We start from the raw sequence: 16,874 nt of genomic DNA, 5'->3' as shown, positions 1-16,874 counted from the left end.
AGAAACGATGGAAAGCGATAAACTGATCGGGAAAGAATCCATTGTTCTATTAAGTGTCAATATAAAAAGGGACAGCTGTTCGTTCCAGTTAGATGTTGCGAGTTTGATAGAGACTTTCTTCAAAATGTTGCACAGTAATGGCCTTTGTTAATGGAGAGGAGAAACTGGCAAGGCATCCCAAAATCCATGGGCCACTGCCAGTAGTAGAGCTCTTGCATAACAGTTAAGTGACGCTTGTTCCTTAGTAAAGAAGGATTTTAAAATACGCACGCTACGTCTTATTGCGATGAGCTCATTCATTTAAAACTAAACCAACAGGAATTTTTGAATGGCAGATAAGAAAATAACTATAAGTATGGAAAATAGTAGAAATATAAGAGATGTAAGTTATAAAAGGATATATTAAAATAATTTGGAAGAATTAAAAAAGAAGTGCTCTACAAAAGTGTGTTATCAATCATTGTCAAAATTTCAGTTCTGATGTTAATTATATATATAAATCACCATAAATATAAAATTCTTTATACTTACGCAGTACTACACAAACTGTCCATTCTAATCATGGTACAACAAACAATTTCCTAACCGTTACAATTGATCACATATATATTCAGATGAAAAGATGTTTTATATAAAATTATATTTTATTAAGTCAATAAATTTACATGCCGCTCATGAAGCCTTGAATTATATTATTTCAACAGCCGACTCGAACAAGTACAATCCATTGATTCAGTATGTATCCGAGACAGCCATTAAAACGGTCTAAAACATCCAAAACAATTATAACTATACACAAATTAAGAATAAGTATAAAGCCCTTAATTATAAATATGTAACCTTCCAATGATTAGCGTCATTAGTAATAACCTTAATCTAATGTCAAAATTAGTTACAGAACTTACTATATAAATGGCATTACTGTACGTAAAGTGTTAGCTCAGATGTATACAGCATAGTACTAGTTAAGACTTAAATGCTGGGAAATGGGGGAGAATCCTTATGTAATTAACTCAAGTTCATATTAATTATTACGATAGAAGCAACTGCACTTTGAAACTACGGAACCGCCGAAACTTATCCCACATTATACTTAAGCCTTCAGACATAATTTCATTTTTCTTCGTCTAATTACTTAGGAAGTTTAATTACTTGATAATAAAAATAATAACAAGATTTATGACTTGATACTAGTTAAATTTCAATAAACATTGGAACTAATTTTTAATCGGATAGAATTAAAACTATAAAATAAAAGTTGTCGATTATTTTTCCTTGCTCTCGTTTATAAAGATTTAATCAATTACGACTCAATAAATATATAATATTATTATCTAATATATATATATATATATATATATATATATATATATATATATATATGTTATAATATTCTTATCTAATATATATAAAATGAAAAATTTAAGGTTAATATTTCATACACAGAAAGTTTCTATCAATAACTTTCCTTCATTATTTTTTACATTTGGTGTACAGGTAGACTGAAAGGAGGAATATTTGATCATAGGTCCAATTAAAATAAAAAATCATTTTCACAATCGAGCAAAACAAAACAAAATGTTATGTGCTTAGGATTGTGCTTAGACAAGCAAATAAGGGAACGAATTTCAGTAAATAGAAACAACTTACAAAAGAATACATACAAAAAAGATACAAAAAGAATTTTTTTTTTTTTTTTAATATCTCAAATACTGAGACGATTAAAAAATAAAATGTCGGAAGACCTGCATGGAAACAAACACATTTTTAACACATGTGCAACAAACACATGGATTCTACACATACAATTAAAAAAAATCATAATTCTTAAAGATTTTTTTATGAGATAGAATATTTTTGAAGAGACACCGATAGAAAATAGTTTTTCACAAAATACCCAAGTACGAATTCCTCGAATAGTTAACGCTTCTCTCTGCAAATTCCCCCTTCCCAAATGCCCCTTCATCAAACGAATGAAAAAAATTCGAAATGCTTCTCGAATCTTTTAAAAAGAAATCGATGACCGCTCAGAAGAGAAAGAATTGATGGGGAGAGGAGAGGGGAGGAGGCGGGAATACCTGAAGTTCGAAACGATCAGTAAATGCATTACGTCATCGAGAATAGTATCGGGAAAATGGAATTCGAATTCCAGCCCGAGGGTTAAGTGGCAGATTTTTAAAATGTTCTTTTTTTCTTTGTTTAGTGTTAAGGTTTTCAGAGATGAAAAAAAAAAAAAAATTCTTTTACTGTAAAAGTGAAAGAGAAAAACTGTGTCCAAGTAGAAATCCCCTCTTCCTGTTTTTGCTTGTAACTTTTCTTTAAAAAAGAAGAAAAAAAAAATACTATAGAAAATGTAGGTGAAAAAAATTTACTTGGTGGGGGAGGGGGTAGGAGAAACATTACGTAATCAATTTTTTTAATGTCAACATAAAAAAAAGAGTAGAACATTTTGAATAACAGCATATTGCAGAATTCATATAGCATAAATAAATTTTAATTGCAGTGAAACAAAGCCACTGCCATAATTACGCTATTTTATCTCGTAGCTAGTTTTAGACAAACACTGCTAATGGCCAAATTATTGGTGGACATAATCAAGGTTGCTTGTTTTTATAATTCTTATCCGTAATATAAGCACAAGACAAGAGATAATTCTAATATATTTAAATGATTTTTAACAGAAAAAATGGGTAATTATTACAGTATTACAATACTTGAAAATATTTCTTCATCTCGATTTGGCTTATTCATAAGATAGATTTAGACCTTCCAAATTTGGGGAACATTTATAAACAATATTTCGGATGCATTCTGTTACAAGATACCGGTTTTCGTTTTTTATGTTTAATCATTTAAGCTATGTTTGTCTGATTAAGCATATTATTATTTTCACATATTTCTGATTTAAAATACAGAGGTACAATATTTCAAAAAAGCAAAAGAAGATGTGTTTTCCATTGTTTTACGATCCTGAATTTGCAACGCCGAAATTAAAATTAAAATATTGTGGTGGAATGAAAATCATTATGATCCGTGCAGTGGAAACAAGAGGACGTTCGTTTTTGGGAACATTTCTGTAATGATCACATTTCACACAAAACAAACACAAAAGATAAGACAAGACATTAATGCGCACACACCTTAAGAGAACAGCATCGCATTTCATTATAATTACAATCGCAATGCACTATGAGATTCGTACTTAATCCGGCATCGCCATCTATTATCCAAAAGAGAAGATAGAGTAATGAAACTGCTACAATTATATTTATACAGTAATGCAATTGATACAATTAACAGTATTAAATCCAAGCGCAAAAATTTAGAAAATGTTTTGAAAAGATGCTCTATTATATTGTTTGTTGTTTTACTGCTGAGTACATGTCTAAAAGCAATAAAAATATGTTGTTTTTCATTACGAATGCGGCGGATTATTAAAACGACGAAGTGTTGCAATGGGTAGTTTTTACGCAATCACATGTGACTATGAAGTCGCAGGAGCTAATAAACACGTTCTATTCACAACCGTCAACAGTAAACTAATTTGCACTCAACCCGCCAGACAATTAGAAGAGCTTAAAACTGTTCCGCAAAGTAACAATGAAACAAGATTTTTGCGCTAGAAAATGAGTCAGCCACTGTTAACCACATTCCCCTACCACAATACAAGACGAACTTTTTAGATGCTGAAAGGCGGGAAAGAAAGCTTCCGTTCGCTAAGCGACCTTGGAACAATTAAGACCACTCCCACCTTTTGATCAATAGCTCCGGTCGCCTCGGGGTGGAATACAATGAAAAGGACCGGATTCTTCTTTAACAAGTAAGCGATCCTTTCTAATTAATACCGGATGAAGAGAGTGGCTAGTCCAAGGTGCGGATGTTACCCGGGAAGAAGGAATGAATTCCACAGGCAAAATCTGCACGTACGGCAGGTGGCAAAAATGAAGTTCAGTTTGGTTTTATTTATGGATGTTAAATATGATTCCAAAACTAAATGGAGTAACACATTTGACATTTATCACGTGACTACATTTTTACACTTTATTTAATAAATATGACAAACTGCATATTAAGTACTCAATGTATAATTTTAAGACCAAAAGATTAAAAAGAACTAAGCTGCTCTATTACTTAAATATATTTGAAAAAACTTTCATTGTCAATCAATATTCATTCATTACGAAAATTAAAATAGAAGTTCTGCTATACCACTTACTCTTTCACTACAAAGATTCCATACGCCATTATTGTAAAAATGTTTTCAAACTCTGAATATAATCTTTAAAAACATATCGAGCTAAAGAATTGATATTTCAAAATACTATATTACATATATATATATATATATATATATATATATACACGCCTATTTTATCTATATTACACTGCTATGATAATTAAGTTTTATTTTAACTTTTTTTTAATGAAATATTTGATTATAAATTTTTTAAAAATCTGCCTTTTTTAGGATTAACAAAAAAACAAATTATGCATAAATGTTTTTTGAAATAAAAGTATTATTAAAAAACGTTTTAGTTCCAAAACTAATTTTTAAAGCTAATCATTTTTGAAAAACATATAAATAATATCATTTTGAAAATACTAAAGCAGTTTTCTCAAGATATATGAAAATGCTGTAATAATCTCGGAAATTTTGAAAGTAAAAATGCCAAAATAAAATAAATTCAAAAAGTGCCTTTTTTTTATTATTTTTTTTATGCGCGATGTCGAAAATTTTATTAGCATAAATCACATGAAATGAAAGCGACGTCCGCCAAGATTTTGACGGCACGATAAAATTTTTCAGAATTCGATTTTGTCCAGCAGACCATTAGCTGGAGAAATTTAATGCGCAATCCCTTTCCTCCCCCACACTCTCGCTCGCCGCTGCCTCCATGCTTTCATTAAAAAGCCATCAAATGCCCAAAATAAATTTAGGGACAGAGAAAGAAATGTATTCAGATATCATTTTTCTTCGGAAGGCAAACAGCCGATTTCTCAATGCTGTTAAAAATAGAAACATGAAATGGGAAAAAAAAAGATGCTGTAAAACAAACTTGGATATTGTTTATTATCTTGGCTTGCATTCAGAATCATTTGATATCTTAGCATTTCTGATCGCATGCGATGCAGCCGAAATTTTGCCCGTACCGTTGCCATTTAATTATTCTTCATTCATTCCCCTTTTTCTTTATTTATTTACGTTCATTAAAATTTAATTATTGTTATTAATATAAATAAATAACTGAACAATAATGCGTCATTTCAACTTAAAAAAATATCAGATTTATTCGCTAGTGTAATAATAATCTTTTTTATATTGACTTATTTATTCTCATTAAAAAAATCTATATTTATATAAAGCTCAGTGTGTGTGTGTTGGCGCTCCACAGGCCATATCTATCGACCTACAGCTTTGAAACATGCATACCTTGCAGGTTGCGAATGTGTACCTGGGGCCCCTTTTTTTGAATTTTTAATTAGAATTTTATTTATTAATTAAAAATTAACTTTCCCGCCAAAAAATCTTTTTATTTCCCCACAGCCAAATGAGTAGGGCTTCAGTTTTTTTCCCCACGCTAACAACGATAGGCTTAACATAGTTATTTTCGGTCGCTTATTTCAAACGAATCTGTTTATTTCCTTAGTTTTTGATGTATTTAAAATTAAACATTGTTTATTAATCGATCTTTCAGATTCATTCTGAAGTACTTTTGAATTAAAATAAAACTGAATAAAGGAAATTAAAAATTTTTAATCTGTGTAGCGTTACCCTAATTGGCGTAGAAATTCACGCATGCGCATTATGTTCTGGTTGTTGAAAACTGTTTTCAACGGATGCGGACTTGATTTAAATTATTTTTAGGTTAGTTTTTATGCTTTTGTAATTAAATTGTATTTATATTAGTCATATATTTTTTGTATATGCCTATAGTTTTAAGTACATCGTTTTTTAAGTAGTTTTTTTAACCTGTTTTCAACCGATTATTTCAAACGATTCTGTTTATTTTTTTAGTGTTTGATGCATTTAAAACTAAGCATTGTTAATTAATCGATCTGCTCATGATGATCTGAGAAAATTTTGTTGAGATGTTGAGAAATTCTTGAGATGTTGCATAAATTAAGAAATATATTCTTTAGTGCCCATAAAGTTTAAATGCTCAGAACTCTGTTTTCAGTAATCATATTATTAAAAAAAATGCTTTGTTTCAGTAAAAAATATTATTATATTAATTGCAGATTAATCATTTCCCCTTTAATTTAAAGGATAAATTCTACGGGAGCTAACAGAAAATTAGAGAGATACATATTACGTTATGACTGAAGGCCTTTATAATATTATGAGTGAATTATATGACTATCAAAATTTGAAATTTTGAAATATATTAATGAAGAAGCTATTAAAGTAGGAATTACATAAAATATTTAATTATTAAAATTTTAACAAGCATAAAGATTGGCGAACCGGCTGGTCGCCAAAGGCGGCTAGTACAAAATAAAGAAAACCTAATTTAAAAATATAATAAGGTATGGCCTAAATTTTGCTGTCTTCAGTGAAACACACACTCGAATTAGAATAGAGAAAAATATTAAAACCTAATTGTCTTTCATTTATTCTATACAAAGAGCATTAAAAGCTGCTCTATTAGAGCAACTGAGCAAAGCATCAATAAATATTAAAACATTCGCAAACGATAATCATCTTTATTTCCATTTAAATACAAAGACTAATGTTTCTCCGATTCAACATTCAAAATGTAATCTTTTATCAAATTAATTATTCGACCGTAATAAGATTACACAAAGTCATTATTTAAACATAAACTAAAAATCGAATAAGCTAGCATGCTTCTGAAGAATTAAGAACAAGAATGAAAAAAAAAGGGGGGGGGGATTCTGGCAAACTGGATTTGTTCACATCCCCTGCGGAAATAAACGAAAAGAAATTAATCGTTTGCTAGGACCATTAATATCGGAAATTAACATATCAGAAACTGAGACTCGTTTGCTTAACGGAGATATGTCACGAAAAACTATTTCAAGATCGTTTGCCTTACACACGAGTTGGGATCATTGCAGGCACCCCTTCCCATCCAACTCTAATGACACCTGGAACGGTTTCAAATTAAAAATAGCCAGAAGACAAAAAAAGATTCCTAACTAAGAAAAAGCTGTACTGGTAGTGACAAAGCTTCATTTTAAAAAATATTTATTGGTCGTTGCTAAAATAATTCAAATACAAATATTACAGTCTGCTGAAAACAGCAAATTCGTAGTCATAGAAATTTGGAAAAACTGCTACACAATTCAGTCTTGTGAATGAGATTTTGTTACTTTGTCCGTTCGTCTTCTTCTTGCGACAGTGTGTAATATATTCGAACGTTTCGATTCAACCCATTGGGGGGGGGGGGGGTCAGGAAAACATGTTTGCTATGCCAAGAAAATCAATTTATAATTTTTTTTTATTTATGAATAAATAAAATAGCATAATTTGTAGGGGAAGAAGGGGTAATAAAGAAGACATTAAAAAAAAATCTTTTTTTTCTCTATTTATCAAATTTTTCCAACAGTTTTTATTTTTGAAATTTCAAATGGATATTTATTCTATTTCTATTTTTAGCAATCATTCGATCCATTATTTTTGTGATTTATTTTTAGTATTCCGTTGAATTTCCATAATCATTGTTTCTGGTAAAAGTTATACAGGGAAACTTTTTCTCTTGGTTTTTGCTTGTTTGTTTTAGTTTTAATTGAGGATACTCGCAGTATATAATTTTATATTTCAAAATCACATCGTGAATTACATTGTTTCATTCAAAGCGGCTCTCTTAAAAGTTCAAAATATCACGTTCTCGAACATGATGAGGATCACTTCACTTCTTACATACTTCAAAATGACAAATCATTCAATTAATACTGATATCAACATGTCAATTAAGCATATAATACTACCACAACTTTCTTTCCAATAAAAATATTAATGGACACATTAATAATTAATTAATGTGCTATAAACGGAGTTCTGAAAAGGCAGGAAAAAAACCCGACAAATATGAATGTTAACAAAACTAATAATTATCAATTGGCAAAACTTATAACAAATCTCAGAAAACAATCGCTTATTATTAAAAATTAGACTTGGAAAAAAAAAACAGAATATTGCTCGAAAATTTGAAAACCCACAACCAAATAATGATTTAGAAAAAAACGCTATGTTTAGCCAACTGAATTCTTACGGAAGAGAGGATGAAGTAGAATGTCCTAGTAATAAAATGTCGGAAGTTTGAACAGGTGGGATAAAATATTGCCGGATGTTTAAAGAGATATATTATTTCATATGCAGTTTCACTTTTGTAGAATTACAGTGAAATGAGCAAATGATTCTACAATTCGCACGTAGTGGTTTTTTTTTTTTTTTTTTTATTGAATGATTTGAAACGCGTGGCATTTGAACAAAATTGCAAAAAATAATGTATAATTAAAATCTCATTGTGGCAATTAATTAATTAAATTTTAATAATTTACAGATTTTGCAAATAAATGGCGTTGTTTAATACAATTTTTAATTTTAAAATGTGTCACAGTTAAATACGTTGTTCAAAATGTTTCACAGACGCACAAACAAAAAAATTACCTAAGCACCGGAAGTTGGTTACTAAAGCGCAAACAAAATAGTTATTCTCAAAGTTATTTTAACTATTCATTTGTGAAAATGGGGTTAAGGCTTTTTGTGACTATACATCAGTGTCAGATATTGATCAGAAACGTCGCCACAATTTTAATTATAATTAGACGCAACACTTACAAACAAATAGAAAAAAAAAATTTCAATGAACGAATTTTTATTTAAACGCGCTGTAATAGTATAAATAATTCAACCATATAATAATATCAGCTGTAGTGGAAAATGGAATATGTTTTAAGATGTTAAAACATTCGAATCGGATAAAACCAGTAAGAAAAGTTATAAAAGCACACTTTCAGAAAAAAAGAATTATCAATGAGTAGTTAATGTATAATGGAATCGATTGAAGTACAGTTAAGATTATAAGACACATATAACTTGCTACCAAACGATTTTCATTTTTCAAGATGCTAAATTGGTGCGCCACAACTGACGCATATTAAATAAGTACAATTGTATTGCTATTATCAAAAAGGGTTTTTTTTTTTTTTTTTACACTTTGTCTTTTTTGGAGATAAATAGTCATTTTTAACCGCAGTTTCAACAAGAATAGGAAAAGAGCCTACTAGCAAGTACAATTTCGAAAATATTCGTTGTTAAGTCTTCCTTATTTAAATAAAAAACCAAAATCCAACAATTATTTTCCACAAATGAATATATATATAGATATTTAATGTAAAGCATATATATTTTTGAAGCAGAGTTGTAGCCAAAGAGAGAGAGAGGACATTCTGAATTTTTAAATGCCCCTTTTATTCTAATCCGGGAGGCATCATTTATGTACAAGCAGGACGCAACGAGGCACGTCAATCCACAGTGTGCGACACAAGAGCGAAAAGAAATATTTGTCTCCATGATTATATACTGTGAAATTTTAATAGGGATTTCTTTACACGTGTCGATTTAGGTAAGGTAATTATAGGAAATTTTTTAAAGCATTATTTTAGATCGACACATTTTTATCCCTTCACTCGGAGCATCAGAACCGCTGATTTAAGCATTTTTACAGAGCTTCTGCAGCTTTAATTAAAAAGGTGGAATTGGATCAGGAAATAAGAGAACATTTTCGAATTAAGTTAATTTGAGTTAATTAAATACGTAATTTTTACCTTAATTTAAGATTTTATTTAGATTTAAAGATTATATATATATTCCACGAAAATTATTTACGAATTTATAACATTTCCGGTTGACTTTCTGACCAAAAATATGGAGAATTCGTGAATAATATATGCTTAACGGAACTTGTGCCTGTGTGGGGGCGGACCGTTCAGAAAATTAAAAATAAATATATAAATAGAATAAAATTTAAAAAAAAATTCAAAGAGATCACCTCAGCCAGAAAACTATTCTCAGTTCATTTATTCCATTCCAACGAATCGTATGTTCAGCACGAATTTGAATTCTAATTTTAGAAGTGCCATTCACGAAGTCACAAATTTAAATAGAAATCGTATTTATCACCAAACTTTACGCCAAGAGACTGTCAAAAGTGGCGACAAATTTCGACTTCGATTCGAACTTTCCAAAGTTTTCCCCTTGATGTGGAAAAATTCATTTTGTCGGACGTGAGAATTTCAGCCACTTAGTTAACCATGCGAAAAATCGACAAGGAAAAATGAAGCAAATACAGAAATTTTGAGATAAATAAGAGATAAATATATTGGAAATGTGAGAATTGGAAGATTACAGTTTAATTATATGCATATTATATGGTAAATAACTCAAATGAAAATTTTCCTTAAATTCTTAAACGAAGTTTGTCACGAACTTAGTTTAATTTCTATCACCAATTATAACTTTTGTCTGCTTCTAATTTTTGCCAGTGTTGAATACTGAAATGAAAAATTATAATGACTTAACGTTTTCCGAAATCTGAATCATCTTTCAGCTAATTTGTATGATAGTTTCATTGTTGTGATTTGAGAAGTAACGAAATTTTTCTTTTTTTAATAAGCATAGTAATCGTTTTATACAAAATATTCAGATATGAAGATTTACATTTAATAAAATCAGAACGTATCATTAATTTACACACAAAACACAAAAACTTGCATAAAAATGTGAGGGGAGATTCAAACTTCAAAAAAAAAGGGGGGGGGGGATTTTGCTTTTCTTCGCATTTCAAATTGGTTGGATTCTAAAAATCCAAAAGATAATCTTATTCTTTGCTGAAAACATTCTATATCTTATTTCACAGCACATACAGACCAACTGTTCGTTCGATTCCACAAGCTCCTTTTCTGATATTTGACTCTTCGGTAAATGCTACAAAGCTGATTTCAAGACACGTGAATATCTTTTTGTGTGTCCTAACAACAAAATAAAAATTTAAACGGCAGAAATCACAAGTCTGCACTCTTAAAAAAAAAAAAAAAAAAAGGATGGGGGGGGATAAAAAAATGCTGAATAAATCTGACGCAAATCGTTTATTTCCAACATTTTCTTTTACATGAGAGTGAGTGGATGTATTGGCTTTATTCTTCCATATGTTATCTTTAAAAAGCACTCGAGAAAAATCCTTTTTCGAAGCACTCCATGCAAAAAGGATCACAAATATAAGGGGAAGGTTTAAAAAGTTACGATGCAACTAAATAACATGCTAGTGAAGAAAGATCGGGAAATGGCTAAATGTTATTTAAAAATGCAACTTACAGAAAAGGTTTTGCATTTATTTTTAAAAATTCTTTTTTTAAACTTAAAATATCGACTGCACAGTTTTAAAATGTAAAGTGCAAGACTGAAATACAGAGTTGTTTCAATAACTGAAATAATTTATAAAGTTGTAATAATTGCCCCAATTTGATTATGTAACAATTAACTAAATGTAAAAATAATCTGAATCGTAAGAACAGGAGTAGACGTAAAACATTCCTGATTCTTACAATCTATACTTATTATAAAGCTCAATGTGTGTGTGTGTGCGTATGTGTTGACTCTCCACAGGCCAGACCGTTTGACCTACAGCTACCAAATTTGGTGCATGCATACCTTGGAGGTCGGAAATGTGCAACTGGAGTCCCTTTTTTTGAATTTTTAATTAGAATTTTAATTATTAATTAAAAACTAACTTTCCTGCCAAAAAAAATCTTCATTTCCCCACGCCAAATGAGTAAGGCTTCAGTTATTTTTCCCGCGCTAATAAGGTTCGGCTTAACATTTTTCGACCGATTATTTCAAACGATTTTGTTTATTTTCTTAATGTTTGATGCATTTAAAATTAAATATTGTTAATTAATCGATCTTTCAGATTCATTCTGAAGTACTTTTGAATTAAAATAAAACAGAATAAATGAATTTAAAAATTTCTAATCTGCATAGCATTACCCCAACTGGCGTAGAAAAATTTATGCAAATTCGTTACCATAACTGGCGTTGAAAATTCACGCAAGCGCATTGTGTTCTGATTGTTGACAACTATTTTCAACGGATGCGGACTTGTTTTAAATTATTTTTAGGTTAATTGTATTCTTTTGTAATTAAATTGTATTTATGTTAGTTATATATTTTTTTTGCCTATGCTTATAGTTTTTTAAGTAGTTTTTTTTAAAACCTGTTTTCGACCGATTATTTTAAACAATTATGTTTATTTTCTTAGTGTTTGATGCATTTAAAATCAAACATTGTTAATTAATCGATCTGCTCATGATGAATCTGAGAAAATTTTGTTGACAAATTCTTGAGATATTACATAAATTAAGAAAGATATTCTTTTGTGTCCCTACGATTTAAAAGCTCAGTGACTCTGTTTTCAGTAATTATATTATAAAAAAATGCTTTGTTTCAGTAAAAAAATATTATTATATTAATTGCAGATTAATCCTTTCCACTTTAATTTAAAGCGTAAATTCTACGGGAGCTAACAGAAAATTAGAGAAATACATATTACGTTATAACTAAAAGCCTTTATAATATTATGAGAATTATATGACTATCAAAATTTGAAGTTTTAAAATATTTTGATGAAGAAGCTATTAAAGTAAAAATTACATAAAATATTTAGTTATTAAAATTTTAACAAGCATTAAGATTGGCGAACCGGTTGGTCGCCAGAGGTGGCTAGTTAGATATAAAATTACGAAAAGTAAGTGTTCTGATGAGATACAAACAATTTCTATATTTCATAATCATATTTGAATTTTTCTTTTCCTAATTTAAATGCACAGTGCATACAGATGAGAGCACACTATTGTGAATACGTTATTTCGAAAACTAGTTTAAATTATTTCATAAATTTTGAGCAATTTACATTTTAAAATTTATATAATTTAAGGTCAAAATATGTATCTGAGATTCGTGGCCAACTACAGTATTGTCTGTAGCATGTGAAGAGTCGACTGGTAACAAGTGCGTGCCTTCCTTAAAAATCAAATAACATATATGAAAAAGGAGGTATACGTTTTATATTAATCAACCTTAATATGATGATTGTTATTATTTTATGCGCAATTCAAACCCGCCACAATTGCCAAATCTCAAAAGAAAATCACACGTAAAAGAAACTTCCCTATGTATACAGAAGAAGGGGGGGGGGGCAAAAAAAAGTTCTTATTGTCTACGTAACAAAGACTTTTCCGCAAGCCAAATGATAATCCATCCGATTTGAAGTAGAATCACGGATGCCACACGGTAATCGCTTATTTTTACCTTTTGTTCTTAACCACTGATCGTCTGGCGTAACAATCGGTTTAAGACTAGGGGAGGATCGTCTGCAGTGACCGTACGAATCTGAACATTGCGTGGTGGGGGAAGGTGCAATGCTGGGGCAGGATCCGGCACGCGTCAGATGCCACGCGTATCGACAGCTGCTGGGCTTTTAACATCGTCTGCTAGGGCCATCTGCACCCCTAGGGCAAGGCCGACTGGCTGGCTGTGGATGTGTACAAGGGAAGAGCCAGGTGTTCGCTTAATGGTGCATACGCAGGAAATGCGGTTTTCGCCATCAAAAATAGGAAACTTGAATGCAGTAAACAACTCGGGACCAAACATCAGGTACACTGGAAGCTCGTTTCAAATATGGGACGATCACATTAAAGAAGAGTAACAACGACTTCATAGTAATTAAATAACTCGAGAATAATAAATCGAATGCAAAATCTTAAAAATGTGCATGAACATACATGTTTTTTTATGTCACTAGATTAACGTTTTGCACAGTTTTTTGACTTGCAGCTTTTAAGTTTTAAACAAGACATCTATATGTCGGTTAAAAATTTCTATAGGGATAAAAAAAAATTATATTTCTATAGGCGTGAATTAGTCGTAAAAATAACACATAAAAATATAAAACATTTTTAAAAATTTTGAGTTTGAAAACTGAAGTATCTATCAAGACACATTTCTTCGGCAAGATTAAAAAGCAAACGACTTTAAATGTAAATATTATTCATAAAATATATTTTTAAAAAAACTATAAATTTGATCCTTGATTTTTCATTCAATTTTCATAAAAGTTAAATATGGTCATATTTGGACAATTAAAGACATATTTTAAGGTAAGAAGTTTAAGAATAACTTGGAGATAATAAGATATATTTTTAAAAAAAGCGTACCAGTTAAATCTGTTGATGATCGAGATTTGCCAAAATCCATCTTAGCGAACAATTAGCAATTCGTGAGAAATTTCAACTTTCAGCATGGAATTTTTGAATTAATTAAATAATTAATGCGGAAAAGAACTTCATTTCGTACGACAAATCGCGAGAATTGGAACACGAATAAACAGACGCTCGATATCCGCAAAGCGATATCTACAAATCTTATCAAAAATAAACTGATAAGATTTCGAGAACAATGAAAGCTAAAACTATAATCGCTAGAAAAATGTTTGAAAGCTTCAAATCAGCAATATTGCATTAAAATAACACACATCTATTGTAAAAGTAAACTTACAAACTATTTTTGAAATCAGATGATGAATAAAATCAAACCTTTCACATTTGATTATTTCCTTCATTAAAAAAATACAGAGAAATGGTTATCAAAAACTCAGAGCAAGAAGCCAAGGACAAAATAAGAAGTATTCTTTTTAGAAATTGGGTAAAAAAGGTCTTTTGGAAATAAAAGGGAAAAAAACACTTGACGAAATAGCTATATAAATAAATAAATAATAAAAAAAAGTACATTAATAGAACATAGCTAGAGAAAAAAAAAGGGCAATGCATTTCCTCTCCTCGCATATTTTATGACGAAAATGCTTTTCCCACCAAAAGAATACATTCATGCGATGCTATAAAAAAATATGCATTGAATAAATATACAACAGCTGAACAATGGTACTGCTTCAAAGATTAATCAACATTCTTGCAGAAGACAATTTTTTTTTAAATAAAATGAATTCGGATTGCCAAAATAAAAATCTTTTTCTTAAAAAAAAAGTTTTGTAAGAATACAAAAAGAAAAAAAAGAATTATTGATTGATAACAATTATGCATATAATTTAAACTACATCAAAAAATAAGATATATTTAGATTCTATAAAATATCAGTACCATAAAATTCAGCAGAACACATTCTGAATTTAAAACGCTTTTAATTACTAAGACATATATTGCTGTAATAAAAAAATATTCCATCATGATGACTCCCCCCCCCTTTCTTTTAATTATAATAAAGAAATATATAACAATTAAGAAAAATCAAAACTTCCTTGAACTTTTTCATAAATCTAATTTATTTTTAAAAAATATGAATTCCATATTAAAAAGAATAACTTACCCCTTTAGGAGAATAAAATAATCGCTATAGCCGATAAGAAAATGCCATTTCACACGCACACAAACACACAAATAATAATCCAACGTCTTGGAGGAAAACTTTCTCAGAAAATATATACACTAACTAAATGTTTTACGAATTCTTTTCTGCAAAGCCACCCTACTTTAATGAATCAATGTTATCAAATAACAAACACTACAAAAAATCGTGTGCCAAGTTTTCGAACAATCGTTTGACATCGCCAGGAGCTGTCGGTATATGGGTTGCTGTCGAAAGTCTGTGGAACGCGGTGAGCACCCGAATTTGGGGTACCTCCTTCAGGAGGGGGGAAGGAGGAGAGGAGAGGTTTGAATGGGTCGCCCGAAATCCACCAATGAAAAACTTCGATGCTCAACTAACTCTCCAGAGCTCTGTAAGCTTCAATTTTTGTATAAGGGAGTTGGGTGCAGCTCACGGAACAAAAATACAGATTGCATGAGAGCTAAAAAATGTTCACTAAGAAGACTCAAAAAAACCACAACATGCAATGATGACAGATACTGGATGAAAATATTCGGCGTAACGGCAGAAGCATTCATTGATTTAATGATCCCATGGCGCCATCTACTGGCAGTATAAAAGTTTCCGAGTAAATATTATTCTTGCAATTGTATTTAGTCTTTACATTTTAAAAAATAATAATGTTATGTCCAGAGGTTAAAAACAATACCAATAGGAAATTCATTAAAAAAACCCGACAGATTTAATACTTCGTTAGAATTTTTTTGAAAAAGAAGAACTGAAACATAATTATAATTTCAAATTAAATAATTATTGAATAATTTGTAATAATTATTTAAAATTTGCATCCATTTTCAAAGTTTTTGTTTTTATTTGAATTTTATTAGAACAGTTTAAGGATCATGAGCTAACTTCAAACAAATCTCTTTTTTATTCAAAATTTATTTAAATTTTTTCCCAAGTTTAAAAGCCAGAAGAAAATTATAATATTTATTATTTTTCTTGTGATTTTAAAATAAAATTTTAATGTATGGATACGTACAAGTAAAAGTTACGTCAAGATATTATTCAGTACAATTTTATCTTTATGTCTAATAAAAGAAAAAAAATGCCCAAGCACTGGTTGGAAATTTTTTTTTTAAATACAAACTTAAACTTTAAATCCCTTTCTTCAGGCATTTTAAAAATTAAATTATTACGGTCAAGAATAATAAAAATACCGAAAATTTGATCCATTTTTTTCACAATAATTGTAAATTATGTAAATGATGCAACAATTCTTTGATTCCGTTCGCATAAAAAAGTGCATAAATTATGTGAAGAAATGCTAGAATATTAAGACTTCTTAAACTTTACTACAAAATAAATAAAAATAATACATAGATTTTAAAAAGTGAAAACAAAAATTCTGCGAATCCAAATATAAACGTTAGAAAAGAAAAATATAAAAATCCATTATAATTAAAGAAAA

General features: G+C 29.7%; 1 protein-coding gene across 10 annotated transcripts in view; it reads right to left on the bottom strand.

Moving 5' to 3' along the window:
• Positions 1-16,874, bottom strand: part of LOC129983872 (ras GTPase-activating protein nGAP-like) — a 425,698-nt gene that overhangs the window by 80,290 nt on the left and 328,534 nt on the right. Inside the window, exon 1 of one of the 10 annotated variants that reach the window (XM_056093549.1) lies at positions 15,404-15,910. The exons of 8 other annotated variants lie outside the window; for them this stretch is intronic. Coding sequence is in view for 1 of the 2 variants with exons in the window: in XM_056093548.1 (XP_055949523.1) it covers positions 14,239-14,278 (40 nt within the window). In the remaining variant the exon portion in view is untranslated. Of the gene's footprint in view, positions 1-14,238; positions 14,349-15,403; positions 15,911-16,874 lie in introns of those variants that run through there. One more of the 10 variants, XM_056093548.1, reaches the window with a different exon arrangement.

This window comes from Argiope bruennichi, chromosome 9, assembly GCF_947563725.1.
Source record: "Argiope bruennichi chromosome 9, qqArgBrue1.1, whole genome shotgun sequence".
NCBI lineage: Eukaryota > Metazoa > Arthropoda > Arachnida > Araneae > Araneidae > Argiope > Argiope bruennichi.
The sequence above is the reverse complement of the archived record's forward strand: the minus strand, read 5'-3'. Positions and strand labels throughout refer to the sequence as shown.